Source organism: Melanerpes formicivorus, unplaced genomic scaffold (assembly GCF_026170545.1).
Source record: "Melanerpes formicivorus ecotype bairdi unplaced genomic scaffold, bMelFor1.0.p_v2 SCAF_1, whole genome shotgun sequence".
Classification (NCBI taxonomy): Eukaryota; Metazoa; Chordata; class Aves; order Piciformes; family Picidae; genus Melanerpes; species Melanerpes formicivorus.
The window spans coordinates 64,855,706-64,870,867 of NW_027142353.1; the positions used below are offsets into that span (position 1 = coordinate 64,855,706).

At 45.7% G+C, this 15,162-nt stretch overlaps 1 protein-coding gene across 3 annotated transcripts in view; it reads right to left on the reverse strand.

Annotated features, from left to right (window-relative positions):
• Window positions 1-2,177: 2,177 nt before the first annotated feature.
• The window catches only part of HEPHL1 (hephaestin like 1), a 47,824-nt gene continuing 34,839 nt past the window's right edge, over window positions 2,178-15,162 (reverse strand). For all 3 annotated transcript variants that reach the window (XM_068145572.1, XM_068145581.1, XM_068145590.1), the window contains 8 exons: window positions 14,194-14,333; window positions 13,200-13,340; window positions 9,355-9,461; window positions 7,563-7,785; window positions 6,698-6,837; window positions 5,346-5,505; window positions 3,897-3,977; window positions 2,178-3,817 (listed from right to left, as the gene is read on the reverse strand). In XM_068145572.1, coding sequence (XP_068001673.1) covers window positions 3,615-3,817; window positions 3,897-3,977; window positions 5,346-5,505; window positions 6,698-6,837; window positions 7,563-7,785; window positions 9,355-9,461; window positions 13,200-13,340; window positions 14,194-14,333 — 1,195 coding nt within the window. In that variant the 3' untranslated portion in view covers window positions 2,178-3,614. The remainder of the gene's footprint in view (window positions 3,818-3,896; window positions 3,978-5,345; window positions 5,506-6,697; window positions 6,838-7,562; window positions 7,786-9,354; window positions 9,462-13,199; window positions 13,341-14,193; window positions 14,334-15,162) is intronic.

Genomic DNA, 15,162 nt, shown 5'->3' on the forward strand with positions numbered 1-15,162 from the left:
TAGTTTGCGCCTTCGCCTCTGGGTGTCTGGTTGGGGACCACTGGGGAGAGCCCGGCTCTGTCTGCGCTGCCTCCCTCCAGCTGCGTGCACACGCTGCTAAAATCCCCTTCAGCCACCTCTCCTCCAGGCTGATCAGTACCAGCTATTTAATAACCCTGAATTCATCCCCCTAACACACACCCCCCACACACCCCCTCCCCCCCAGTTTTCCAGTTGCTTTCTGAGGCTCTGTAAGCTCGGAACATTTTCAGTCCGCTCAGACCAGGAGTTACAGAGGTGGCAGTCTGCCCGGTGCTGTCTGCGTGTGCCACTCTCCTTACTCATACCACTTCTGCCAAAGGGAACAAATTATCCCCTCTCTGCTCAGCTCTCCGTCTACAAAACTGATGTCCTGTCTGATTTCAGCTGTCTTTTCTTTTATTTTCCAAGCCACAATCCAAGGAAATCCTTCCTCATATGGAAACTTGTGCATTCTGTACTGTTCTTGTGCTGCTGGGTCCTCTCCTGGAGGAGGCTGTGGGGTATGACCCTGGCCACACTCAAGACACAGGTGTCACAGACATTTATGTAATGGTACTAAGTTGTTTTCTGGTTTGCTCTGTTCTTAACTCCTACTGATTCCAGAATAGAATAGAATAGAATAGAATAGAATAGAATAGAATAGAATAGAATAGAATAGAATAGAATAGAATAGAATAGAATAGAATAGAATAGAATAGAATAGAATAGAATAAACTAGGTTGGAAGAGACCTTCAAGATCATCGTGTCCAACCTATCAGCCAACACCACCTAATCAACTAAACCATGCAACCAAGTACTAAAGTCCTGGTGTCCTTCTGCCTGCTAAAAAGCACTCTGCTAATGTTGGAATTAAAGTATTAAATAAGATCCCATCTCTGAGGTTAGACAGTATTAACCCTGGAGGTGTTCAAGTGGAGACTGGACGTGGCACTTGGTGCCGTGGTCTAGTCATGAGGTCTGTGGTGGCAGGTTGGACTCGATGATCTTTGAGGTCTCTTCCAACCTTAGTGATACTGTGATACATAGAGCTGGGATTGCTTTTTCCCCCACAAGTAAGTGTATCAATACTAAATGTTTATCTTTTTTAATCACTCAATTTTCATGCTATATGGACTTACGATTGTCACTCAATTGGTCACCCGTTGTCACACCACCAATAGTGAAGAGCAAGGATCCCTCCAGCATCCCATGACTGACTCTCAGCATGGCATCTGACCATTTCTCCCTGTCTTTTAACAGTTGTTTAACCTCCATGGACCTTTCCTCACATCCCATGGTCATTTCATTTCCTTAAGAAGCTTTAACTAAGGACCTTCTTAAATGTTTTGTGGAAGTGTAAGGAGGTGTAAGCCGGCTATACTCATCCAGGGGGGGACCTTCAGAGACCTCACAGAAGCACAGTTATTTTTAAGGGGAAAAAAACCCCAAAGCACTTCCATGACCTGTTCTGTTCCTTTGGCCTCTTTCCTGGTTGGTTTTTTTTTGGGAGGGTGGTTCATTTAGAATAGTTTCAGCCAGTTTTCACTGTGTGGCTGTCAGAGCTGCTTATTCCTCTGTAAAGTTTTGAAGGGTTGGTCTAGCATTTGTCACATTCCAAGTTCTTGGTGCTAGGATAGTTTCCATCTCTTACCCATGTTCATAATACAGATCTTTTTTTATACTTGAGGGCCTGTATTTTCTGTAGGGAACAGGTCTGTCCTGGTGACTTGTTAATTTTGTTCTTTTGGTGCTTTCCTGTCTTCCCACTGGTGTTTCAGCCCAACAGAGGTGCTGCCCTTCAACACAGGTATTGGGGCATGGCTGGTCACAGGGAAGCCTGCACAAGGCAGGCAATGGTAAACTCAGTGCTTCCTGGATTCTGTGATGCTTCACGCTTTCTGTGATGCTTCACACTCTGTGTGGCAGGCTGTGTCTCCTGGGTGGTGATGTCCTGAGGCCCTGAGGACCTTTGGAGGCCTTATTCTGTCTCACAGCCACCACCCAGCTGAGAAGTGTGCCAGATGAAAGGAAGTGTGCCAGATGAAAGGAAGCGTGCCAGAAACTTCATACAAATGACTGGATTTTTATTGATGGTTGTGATCGCTTTGGCTGGCTAGTTTCTATGGCCAAAAGATATTTATGTCCCTCTCTCTAAAAAGGCAGACACACAAGCCACTCCAAAAGGAAAGCACCAAATAAATTCCTTTATTAACAGTGTGTGTTTAAGTGGAAGGGTTTAATTTGGTATGTATACAGACAGCAAATGTTCTGCACAGAAAGAGAGAGGTTTTGCACAGAACAGGAGACCTCAATTTTCATGTTTCCAAAAGAGAAAGATGAAAGACCTTAGAGTATCTGTCAGCTCAAAGGGGAGAATTAGAGAAGGACTCTTAAAGTGTTTATTGCTGTGGTGTACCTCCTATTAGGGCTCAGTCCTGCAGTTCCACCTCATGTGTGTGCTCTTAAATGACTGAAGAAAGCAAAGAATTGATAAATAACTGAGAAACATCCAAGAAACTTCAACATATTGGTTAACTGGACATCAACCCTGGACACCATTAAGCTACAATGTGAGAGTGATGGGCTGTAAAGTTTCCTACATTTGATCGTACTTCAAAATTCAGAAGGGGGAGGGGGGAGGATTTAAAAATCCAACAGCTTGAATTTACATTCAGGATCAAATTTGGATAGACAGCTTCCTAGGTGTGTTTTGTTCTAGAGTTCCTCTGCAAGAGCTGTAGCTGATGTGAGCAGGCAAGAATGAGCAGTAGCTGATTGAAACTGAGCTATAAATATTCAAGTATCACTGAAGATGGCCTGATTCTGCCTGTCTTCCTCGCAGAGCACAAAGGTCACCTTCCTGGTGGCTTCATTGCAGGCAGGGAGTGAGATGCTACTCGGTGCAAAGAAGAGTCATTGCAGGCAGGGAGTGAGATGCTACTCGGTGCAAAGGAGAGGTACAGGATCAGGATCACAACAAGCAGCAATTACAAAGTCAGCTTTCTCAGAGGTTGCTCAGGGATAGATTTTTAGAGAGATGAACAAAAGCTGTTAGAAGCTAACAGCAGGGGCACTGATGGACTCCCATCAGGTGCTAAAATACATTAGTAGGTGCCTGAAAGACTTGAAAAATCTGCCCCAAATGCACTGTTTCTCCATTTAACAGGGGGAGGAGGTTGGAAAAAAGGGAGAGTTACTTAAATACCAGTGAATACATTGAAACAGATTTTGGGAAACTGGGGGGACTTCCAGATCAACATCTGTTGCTCCAGGAGACAGCATACTTAAACAGTCCCTGGTGGTAGTTATTCCTTAGCATGCTGCTGCACAAGAGTGCATGGGTGCCATGCTGCCTGCTCCTCACTCCCATGGAAATCCTGTGCAGCCACTGTGGATGCCAAGAGGTGTGCTGCTCTGCTCCGCTGCCAGCTTTGAGCTTGGGTAAATCAGCTGAACTCCAGAGGTGGGGGGTGGTGCTGGGTGGTACGAAGCTACAGCTCACGCTCACTCTGGCTGTGGGGGAAGGACTATCAGCATCTGTCTCGCTCCAGTTTTATTAGCAGCATGTCATGAAATCCGGTGTGGCTCTGTGAGTGGTGCTAAAGGTGGGGGCTTACAGGGAATCTGCTAGAACTGCACTTTTGTCATGCAGAGCTGTGTAATGGATCTTGCTTCCTTGGCGGGTGATGAGGCAGAAGAAGATCAATACTGTTAACAGCAGGACAAGTCCAATGAAGAAAAAGGCTGCAAGTATCAGGCTGACATCTCCAGGACTCAAAGGTTTGCCAAATATACTGCCCCCTTTGCTGTCATAGTCTGTTAAAAGGGAAGTAGTTAATTAGAAAGCAACACATGAATCTGAACAGTTTTAAATGACATTGAGAAAAGTCCTTACCCTTGGCAGCTGTTCTGTTGCCTGCAGTAGTTGCATCATGTGCTTCAGTTGTGAGTCCTCCTTCTGAAGGAGCTTCCCGCTCTGTGCAGGGAAAGAATCATAGAATTGATAAGGTTGGAAAGGACCTCAGAGATCAGCAAGTCCAGCCTATCACCCAATACCTCAGGACTACTAAACCATGGCTCCAAGTGCCACCTCCAATCCCTTTTTGAACACCTCCAGGGACAATGACTCCACCACCTCCCTGGGTAGCACATTCCAATGGCAAATTACTCTTTCTGGGAAGAACTTTCTCCTCACCTCAAGCCTAAACTTTCCCTGGCACAGCTTGAGACTGTGTCCTCTTGTTCTGGTGCTGGTTGCCTGGGAGAAGAGACCAACCCCCACCTGGCTACAACCTCCTTTCAGGTAGTTGTAGACAGCAATAAGCAGTAAGTTGAGTTGAAAGCCTGAACAAATACTTCTCCTTCTCTTTTTTTTCTCTTCTGCAGAAGTATTGCTGGTTTTGTTTAATTATTTCAGTCTTGTTGATGTGAACAGAAATCATGATTAGACCAATGCAGCTATTGCTCTGGGCACCTCCATGGGCAAGGTCCCCATTCTCTGGAGGCATCATTGCCACTTCACTACTTACAGTAGTGACAGGCCAAGGGGTAGCGGTTTTAAGCTGAAAGAGGGTAGATTTAGATTGGACATTAGAAAGAGATCTTTTATGATGAGGGTGGTGAGACACTGGCATAGATTTTCTAGGGAAATTGTTGATGCTCCATCCCTGGAAGTGTTCAAGGGCATGTTGGAGGGGATTTGAACAAACTGATCTAGTGGAAGGTATCCCTGCCCATGGTGATGGAGTTGGACTAAAGACGTGGAGAGGCTCACAAAGCACTTTTGGCTTCAGGTCACAAGTCAAACCAGCATCACCCAAAAAGTTTAGCAACTTTTCTTAGTCAAAGGATAACCTATTTCTTGGACAGGATGAATGATCATTATCTGGAGCATGTTGTATTTCAGCTGTTCTCTGCCTTTGCAGGAAGGAGCTGGAATTGCTCTGGGATCTGATAGTGTTCACAGGAAGAAACCAGCACCATGCTGGTCTGCAGGCCCTCCTGCACACCACATGGCAGAAAGGCTGAAAAAAGAGCTTTGCAGTTGGTTTCTGTACCATCTGCAGATGAGTGATGGTCCACAGGCCACCACTTGATTAGAAGGGCTCTTGTGAAGAACCAACTGTTTTAAAGTGCAGCAAGGATTATTGTGTTTGCTCTGGCATTAGGGATGTTTGTTCTGGCCCTAGATGATGCTAACTAGCCATGGCAGTAATGCACAGATGCTTCCCACCATCATGCAGGGGACAACAGTGACATTAGCTCTATTACTTTCCTCCCTGTCTCACACCCAATCTCCTGTGATACCACCTCCAAGTCCTAAGACATGCTTCTGATACAGCACCTGATTCATTGATGGTGTAGGTCGTCTCCATGCCAGCGTGGATGTGATCGGCTACATGGCAGTGCAGAAGCCATGTTCCAGGGTTTTCTGCTACAAGTTCTATAGTTTGGAAAGTCCCAGGGAAAAGGTCAAATACATCTCCTCTGTGTTCCTTATCTGTCTGTGGCAAGGCAAAACCAGAATCGTGAGAGTTGTGTCCCAAATACCTTCCATGGGCGCTGACATCCTAGGTAGACTTTCAGATCATCGAGGCAAATCAAATGCTTCTTGTTTTATGCTTCTAGTGAGCTTCATTCAGGGAAACTGAGGTCTGTGAACACCTCTAACTTAATCAATGAACTAATAAACAACAGAAAACCCCTCCTGAGGACTCCAAGTGCTGTTTGAGCACAGCTGTTTCTTTGAAAGACAGATTTTTTTTCAGACAGTCCTGTCCCAGCAAGGTGTCACAACATAAATCTGTACTCTAAGCATAACTGTCTCAACTTTCCTGCTTGAATCTTCCCTTATGCTCATGGGTAAACTTGTGTTTTAACCCAGCTAACTCTCCTCCAATAGTGACATTTTGTGGTGGGTTGAAATTTCCCCCCAACCTTACAGTGCCAGACCAGCTCAGTTGGAAGCAAATGAAGTTGTATTCACAAGCTAAGCTCCAATCCAAACTGAAATGCAATGAATATGCACAAAATATACGACATCTGCAATATTTCCTGGTATTTACAATTAATAAAGAGCACAAGAACCCCCCCTGGACAAAACAGGAAAGCCAGAAACAGCTTCCCCATCCCTGCTTCCCCTCTATACGTGGGACAAGAGAAAGAGAAGAGAGTTGTTTTGTTAGGATGCTCAGGCACACCAAAGAGCACAGCCAAGGTCAGCAAAGCCAAGCAGAAGCACAAGTTAGTGTCTCCCAGAGCAATGAAGCTGAAAAGAAAGATAGATTACATAGAATCATAGAATCAAGAAGGTTGGAAAAGACCTCAGAGATCATCAAGTCCATTACCATTACCAGCTTATGTTTATTATCTATCCAATGGGATAGTTTAGAACTTAGCATTCTTTTCCTTTTTGCACCCAATAACAACTTCTTTACATTGCACCACTTTCTGTGGAAGATCTGTGGGAAATTTTCTAGGCACAGCCTGAAACTGCCCCATTTATTCCTGTTTCCTAGCAGGCTCAGAGCAGAAGCTTTGCCAGGATGTCATTCGGTTTGTATTTCTTTCACATGCAAAATTCCCACCAACCTCAGCATCAGCCCAGGGCTCCATCCCCAAGCTGCAAACCCAGGACTTTTTAGCAGACCTTTCCCATCACACTGCAAAGGTTTTACTTTCATTAATCTTACCAACCTTGAAGATGAAGGTCTGTGCATGGAAGTGAACTGTATGGATATCCACTTCATTGCCCATTCCTATCAAGTACCAGTTTGTCCTATCACCTTTGTTCATTGTCAGACCCAGAAGGCTGTTATAAATCTTCCCATTGATTGCTGGAAGAATGACAAAACAGAACTGATTAAGGGTGGTGGTATGGGTGAGGATAACCTCCACTTCAGCTACCCTTGGCACTTTCTCTTTGAGAAGGGGTGCCCAGACAGAGAGGGGGCAGGCACCTGTGGAAGGGCAGAGGCTCTCCATAGCACTCACTGCCATTGGGGGGAGACAGTCATGGGTTTGTTTCAGTTTCCAAATCATGTAAGTACATAGAAGCAACAATTTTTCTGTCTTGAAAGGTATATATAGGGGTTTTGATGTTTGGGATCAGACTCCTGAACAAAAAGGTTTTATGCCAAGAAGCTACGTGGAAGTTGCTGCCTAAAATAAGAATCATCTGTAGAAAGAGAAGTTTGCTTTGCCAGGGCTGCTCCTGCCCCTGTGCAGTTTGTTCTGCCTGGCTCTTGGTCTGGTTGCTACTACAGCCCATAGTTTTAAAATGTCATCCTTAAGCCCATGCAGAACAAGCTTGCAAGGAATGCAGCTCCCAAATGACAAGGGGAGCCCGGCAGGGTGGCCACTTCCCGAGCGTGTTAGATCAAACCATCTTGCTAGAAAAATATCTTGGCTGAGCCTCACGAAACCTTTTTGTTTCCAGAGCTGAAGTTTATGGAGGTTGTCACATGGCTGAGTAATTGTGGGCTAAAGCCAATGTCTTCCCAAAAGGGCTGTGAAAAACAAACCTCTCTCCTCTTGGCTGCTGCCACAGAGTCCTACATACCGTGCATGCAGTTGGCATCTTCAAAGTACTTGGTGGAATTGAACTCATCAGGATTCTGCTGAAGGTATGTCTCAATATTTTCTTTCAAATACCAGGATTCATTTTCATCAAACACCATAAACAGAAGAGTAAATTCACGATCAATGTCCTTTCTTAGACCTCTCTCATCTAGAACTCCTTTTCTGCAGACTACAAGAGGCCCAACCAGACCGCTGTATGTGTCCTGCAATCAAATAGATACACACATTTTGCAGGCTTTGGTTTAATCCAGTTATGAAAGAGATAGAGATTAACTATAGAGTAAAGAAAGGTGAAATTCCATTTTTCCTACAATTACTGTGTCTGGTTACAGGTATTTTTCTTTGCATGCCCTTATGTTAATGTATCAAAGTGTCATTTCAAAGCCATGTTGTGCCTTCACCCCAGATCCCTTCAGCTATTCTTTAAGGAGGGGATCACATTACCGTGGTGTACCCTTAGGGATTTCAGATCAAATTACCCAGGCATGTGCAACTGTTACTGAGGAGGATAAAGCATCTAGCTCTGTAGCCTTTGACACCGTCCCCCACAGCAAACTGCTGGCTAAGCTGTCAGCTCGAGGCTTGGACAGCAACACTCTGTGCTGGGTTCGGAACTGGCTGGAGGGCCGAGCCCAGAAAGTGGTGGTGAATGGTGCCACATCCAGCTGGTGGCCAGTCACCAGTGGCATCCCCCAGGGATCAGTGCTGGGCCCCATCCTCTTTAATATCTTCACTGATGATCTGGATGAGGGCATTGAGTCAGTCATCAGCAAGTTTGCAGATGACACCAAGTTAGGAGCAGATGTTGGTCAGTTAGAGGGTGGAAAGGCTCTGCAGAGGGACCTCAACCGACTGGACAGATGGGCAGAGTCCAATGGGATGGCATTCAACAAGTCCAAGTGCCAGGTGCAGCACTTTGGCCACAGCAACCCCATGCAGAGCTACAGGCTGGGGTCAGAGTGGCTGGAGAGCTCCCAAAGAGAGAGGGACATGGAGGTGCTGATTGACAGCCACCTAAACATGAGCCAGCAGTGTGCCCAGGTGGCCAAGAAGGCCAATGGCATCCTGGCCTGCATTAAGAATAGTGTGGCCAGCAGGAGCAGGGAAGTCATTGTGCCCCTCGACTCTGCATTGGTTAGGCCACACCTTGAGTCCTGTGTCAAGTTCTGGGCCCCTCAGTTTAGGAAGGACATCGAAACACTTGAAGGTGTCTAGAGAAGGGCAACAAGGCTGGGGAGAGGCCTTGAGCACAGCCCTGTGAGGAGAGGCTGAGGGAGCTGGGGTTGCTTAGCCTGGAGAAGAGGAGGCTCAGGGGAGACCTTATTACTCTCTACAACTACCTGAAAGGTGGTTGTAGCCAGGAAGGGGTTGGTCTCTTCTCCCAGGCAACCAGCACCAGAACAAGGGGACACAGTCTCAAGCTGCACCAGGGGAAGTTTAGGCTGGAGGTGAGGAGAAAGTTCTCACTGAGAGAGTCATTGGCCATTGGAATGTGCTGCCCAGGGAAGTGGTGGAGTCCCCATCCCTGGAGGTGTTCAAGAGGAGATTGGACATGGCACTTGGTGCCATGGTCTAATCATGAGGTGTGTGGTGACAGGTTGGACTTGATGATCTTTGGGGTCTCTTCCGACCTTAGTGATACTGTGAGCCTGTGAAATCGTTCCTCCAGCCTGTGGTCCTCACATAAATGTGAGGCAGGAGCTTTTCAGAAACACTATCAAAGCAGGATGCTTTAGCCAAAGCTGTGTAATCTTTCATGACCATGTTGTTACCTTGACAAAATTCACTGTTGAGTAATAAACCCAAGTAATGCAGTTTGGATCTGTTTGGCCAGGGCCAGATCGCTCTGGAACGTTCCACCTGTAGGTGTTTATTTCCCCTGAAACAGAGAGAACATTTTCAACAGCTGGGCATTAGAGGCTTAGAATACCCTGTAACTGAGATCTGCTACCCTCCTCATCAAAACATGATCTGCACCAAAACTATCTGTGGCAGCATGCAGCAATGGGGTATGAATGTGGTTCTGCCTTCCAGGAGGTCATTGAGGTGCCAATGGTGTAAATGAAGGCAGCTAGTCCCCAGAAAAGGAGATCTGGAAAGCATACTGGCAGCAGTGGCATCCCACAGAGAGAATTTTGGAGACAGGACTCTTCATATTTCTCCCTGCCAATACTTGTAGCAGATTGATGATCTTGGGTGCTGATGTTTAAGGTGAGTTGCAGATGCTGGGAGCCAAGCTCCAGAAAATGCTTCTTGGCCTTTCTGAGTTGAGAAGGGCACAAAGATGTGGCAGTTGCCGCTGAGACTTTGCAGGTGGTGCTGCAGCAGTGTGTCAGTTCTGAGCCAGGAGAGGAGAGGTGTTGACTAGGAGCAGTGAGGGGATCCTTTCCTCTTCCAGCTAAGCCCCTTCTCCCCAGAAATGACCTGAGAACCCCTGTCTCTTCCTAAAAGCCCACATCCTCCTTGAGCAGAGATTCTCTAACCTCTGGTTTTAAAAACAGACAAACATTCAAGTAAATAAACAAACAAACCACAAAAGCAACCAGAACAAGCTGGTGGGGAAATGGACCTGTTTGGGTGAGAATCAGCTTTCCCCACTAAACACTGAACACATCTATGTTCAGATCAACTGACTGTGCTGTGTTTCTCTGGTTGGTTTGGGTTTGGTTTGGATTTTGTTTGCTGGTACTGCAGGGAGGGGCACAAGCCCATGGCATGGTCCACACTTTGCAAGTGACAGAGAAATGTCAAACCAGGCAGTCTCTGGCCAAAAAGCCTTCCAAGGTGACAAAAGCCAAGAACAGCTGGGGACGTGCTGTGAGTCAGGGGGGAAACAAAGAAACTGCAGAACTCTTGGCCATGATCTTAGTACAGCCACAACCTAACAGCTGACAGGAGCTGTGGGAAGCAGGAAAGAAAAGTTTTCAAGCTTAAGGAGTTGTGAAGTGACTGAGCCTAGTTTACATGCTTCAGCAGAGATCAGAAAGCCTTTCAAGACACAGCACCAGACTGACAGGACAGAAAACACTAACAAGAAACCTGTCAGTCTCAGAGGCTTTCATGCCATGGAGATAAACACCAAAGAAGAGTTTGTCACCCACCTTTATCTAATCCACATGTCATCAGAGAATCACAGAATCACAGAATGGTAGGGATTATAAGGGACCTCTGGAGATCATGTAGTCCCTCTGCTAACTCAAGTACACCTAGGTGAGGTTGCACAGGAATGCATCCAGAAGGGTTTTGAGTTTCCAGAGAGGAGACTCCACAGCCTCTCTGGGCAGCCTGTTGCAGTGGTCCATCACCCTCACAGTAAATAATTTTTTCCTTAAGTTCAGGTGAAACATCCTGTGCTCTAGTCTGCACCTCTTGCCCCGTGTCCTATCACTGGCCACCACTGAGAAGAGCCCAGCCTCGTCCTCATGACCTCCACCCTTTAGACAGTTGTATGCATTTATAAGATCCAATCTCAACCATCTCTTTTCCAGGCCAGAGAGCCCCAGGTCTCTCAGCCTCTTCTCAGAAGAGAGATGCTCCAATCCCCTGGTAATTTTTTTGGCCTTCTGTTGGTTCCTCTTTGGTAGTTCCTTGACCCCTTCAAACCAGGGAGCCCAGAACTGGACACAATACCTGAGGTATGGCCCCACCAGGGCAGAGTAGAAGGGGAGGAGAACCTCCCTAAACCTGCTGGCCACACCAGAATACATCCCAGAATACTATTGGACGTCTTGGTCTGAGGGCACATATTGGTGAACTTGTTGCCCACCAGCACTCCCAGGTCCTTCTCCACAGAGCTGCTTTCCAGCAGGTCAAGCCCTCACCTCTACTGATGCAGGGGCTTATTCCTCCCCACTTGCAGGACCCTACACTGGCCTTTGCTGAACATTATGAGGTTTGCCTGTGTCCAACTCCCCAGCCTGTCCAAGTCATGTTGAATGGCAGCAGAGCCTTTTGGTGTATCAGCCACTCCTCCCAGTTTTGTATCATCAGCAAAGCTGCTGAGAGTGCACTTTGTCCTTCATCCAGGTCATGGATGAAGATACGGAATAAGACTGGACCCAGTGCTCACCCTTGGGGAACACCATTAGCCGGAGTCCTTCAGCTAGACTCTGCACCATTGTTCACAAGCCTATTACTGACGACTAGTTCAGAATGTAGTAGAACTAGATGGGCTTCAAGAAGCTTGGGGTGAGCAGGTCTAGCTTGCTCAGGGAAGACAGACAGCAAGGATTTCTAGATGATGGTAGTGGGGACTGAAGTTCCCAGGAATTATTCTTGTCTTGAGGGACTTGATTTTCATGTTAAATGCTGCTTCCAAACTCCTAAGGAAAAGTCTGAATTTAGGTCTTGCTGAAGAGCACTTTCCTGTGGCGTAAGGTTAAACACAGACCCTTTCCCTTGCCTAGCTCATCCCAAGCCTGCTCCCGTGTGGACAGAGTAGAGATGGCAGTAGTGTTCTCAGGGTTAACACCTCAGCTGCCAACAAAGCAGTTGTCAACAATATCATGGATCAAACAACAAACCAAGGGAATCATATAAATCCACTCTTTTTTGCACCCACATATTAACAATAGGTGTTCCTTTATCAAACTACAGCAAAGCAGATGTTGGATCATATTTGGCCATGAATGCCTTTGTGATTGTACTGTATCAATGCAGCTATGATGATAGGTTGGACGCAATGATCTTGAAGGTCTCTTCCAACCTGGTCTATTCTATTCTATTCTATTCTATTCTATTCTATTCTATTCTATTCTATTCTATTCTATTCTATTCTATTCTATTCTATTCTATTCTATTTGCAAGAGAGGAATTTCAGCTTGTAAAGAAGTTTAGTACCTTGCATTTTATTTTCATTTAGTTTGACACTGAAGCCCAAAACACTGTGTGTGGGGAAAAAAATTACACAGGTGATGGAAAGCAAAAGCATGTGCATTTTGGAGTGATTGTATTGCCCAGGTTTGAGTTTGACTTCCTGCTAGAATACAAAACTCAGCATAAAAAGAGAAATACAAAATCCTAACAGGTAGTTCTCTATCTGACAAAAAAAGCTTCAATGCTGTGAAAATAATTTCCCACTGTTTTCCTCACTGGAAGCTGGGGCATTTTTGAAGCACTTCTCCAAAGGCTTTCAGTTGATGACAGCCCCATTTGGCATTTCATGCCTCAGCTCTGAATGCAAATGTCATTTCTCTGTAGATTAAGAGAGAGAGGCAGAGCTAACGTTGCCAACTGCAAGGCTTCCACTGCCTCTCTCTCAGTTTTAAAAGCATTGTTAAGAACGTCAGCCTGGAGCCAAATGTGGTGCTGGCCTACACTTCTGTTGCCATGATCATGGGCCTGTTCCTGCCTTTTTCTTTGGAGCTTGTCCAGTGATATTAGAATACTGCTCATTCTCTGCCTGAACATGCTTGTTTGATCAAGAACTTACATGCATGACAACACAGATTAGCATCTCAACAAAAGTTGTGCCTGGTATGCCTGGAAGTACATAGGGATGTGTAAACTTGAGATGAGAGATTGTTATGGATGCATTTAAAAGCTTTTCTATAGAAGCTTTTTAGCTCAAACAAACAAAAAGAAGAAAGAAAGGAAAAAAAAAGGAGAAGACTCTTACCAGGGAGGGTAATTGGTGTCTCAGGTTGTTCTTCACAACCCACTTCTTCTATGCCATGTGCACTTATCGAATAAGGCCTGCTGGCTTTGTTCTTAAATATGATCAGTACAGAGTCACCAACCTCAGCATGGAGTAATGGTCCTAAATTAAACCAGAAGAATGCCAGTGATTACAGTGCTGCTTTTGTGAAGGTAACAAGTTCAGAAGTGGGGGAGAGCGGAGCCTCAGAGTGGAGCCAAGGCTTTTCTCAAAACCCATGAGCTCTCCTGGTCTTTCAGCAAAGCCATAAAGATTGGTTTGTTATCTCAGCTGATTGAAGTCTCCATACATATCATTAATCATTTTGTATATAAGTAATTCTAATTCTAGTCACACCTTGAGTCCTGTGTCCAGTTCTGGGCCCCTCAATTCAAGAAGGATATTGAGACTCTTGAACGTGTCCAGAGAAGGGCAACGAGGCTGGGGAGGGGTTTGGAGCACAGCCCTGTGAGGAGAGGCTGAGGGAGCTGGGGTTGCTTAGCCTGGAGAAGAGGAGGCTCAGGGGAGACCTTTTTGCTCTCTACAACTACCTGAAGGGAGGTTGTAGCCAGGTGGGGGTTGGTCTCTTCTCCCAGGCAACCAGCACCAGAACAAGAGGACGTAGTCTCAATCAGTGCCAGGGGAGGTTTAGTCTGGATGTTAGGAAGAAATTCTTCCCAGAAAGAGAGATTGGCCATTGGAATGTGCTGCCCAGGGAGGTGGTGGAGTCACCATCACTGGAAGTGTTTAGGAAGAGCCAGGATGGGGCGCTTGGTGCCATGGTTTAGTTGATTAGATGGTGTTGGGTGATGGGTTGGACTCAATGATCTCAAAAGTCTTTTCCAACTTGTTCTATTCTATTCTATTCTATTCTATTCTATTCTATTCTATTCTATTCTATTCTATTCTATTCTATTCTATTCTATTCTATTCTATTCTGATCAGACTCAGTCTGTCAGCCATGAGAGCTACTTGCCCAGGATTTCCAAGTGTTCCTCCTCCTCTGTCCTCACTTTGCGCTGCGTGAAGTTGCTGTTGGTATACTCCCTGTAAACCACCTTCTTGTATTTTGATCCAATCATGTCTTCTGCTTGGCTCAGAAAAACATGCCCATAGCTGCAAAATAAAAAGACAAGAATTAAAAGTACCAAAACTTCACATGCCTAAAGGCTAGTAACTATTGTGCTGTTCACAATGTTACTATTATAGTTATTATTCACATCATATTATTGCAGCCAGGTCCAATGTGCTGATTGATGTGAAGCCCTGAGTGCTGCAAAATGTTTGAAAAAGCAAATAATAGCAGCTATAATCTTCAAGGTGTTTTAAATAGCAACTAATAGCAGCTATAATCTTCACTAACTGCACACCTTCTTCAAACTGAGAAGGTGAAGCTGAGGATGCCTTGCACTCACCACAAAATGTTGGGAACAGAAATCCTTCTACAGAACTGTCAGAGCAGAAAAGAGCTTCAAGCTGAGAGTGGTTTTGGCCACTCTCTCTGGCTGCATCCTCTGTTCCACCAGAATCATAGAACTGTCAGCACTGGAAGGGACATCAAGGATCATCTAGCTCCTACCCCAGTGTCATGGGCAGGGACACCTCACACTAGATCAGGTTGCTTACAGCCACATCCAGCCTAACCTTAAAAACCTCCAGGGATGGAGCTTCCACCACCTCCCTGGGCAACCTGTTCCAGTGTCTCACCACCCTCATGGGGAAGAACTTCTTCCTAACATCCAATCTGAATCTACCCATTTGTAATTTTGCTCCATTCCTCTCAGTCTTATTAAGACACTACCTGTCCCTGTAAACCTGAATCATCCTCTCATGTTGGTTCATTCCACTATTTTGGCTACTAGTCAGCCACAGGAGTATGATAACCCAAGCCTAACCTTGCGAAAGTAAATGCAGTCATCTGATATAAGAGAAGGTTGGTCTACCC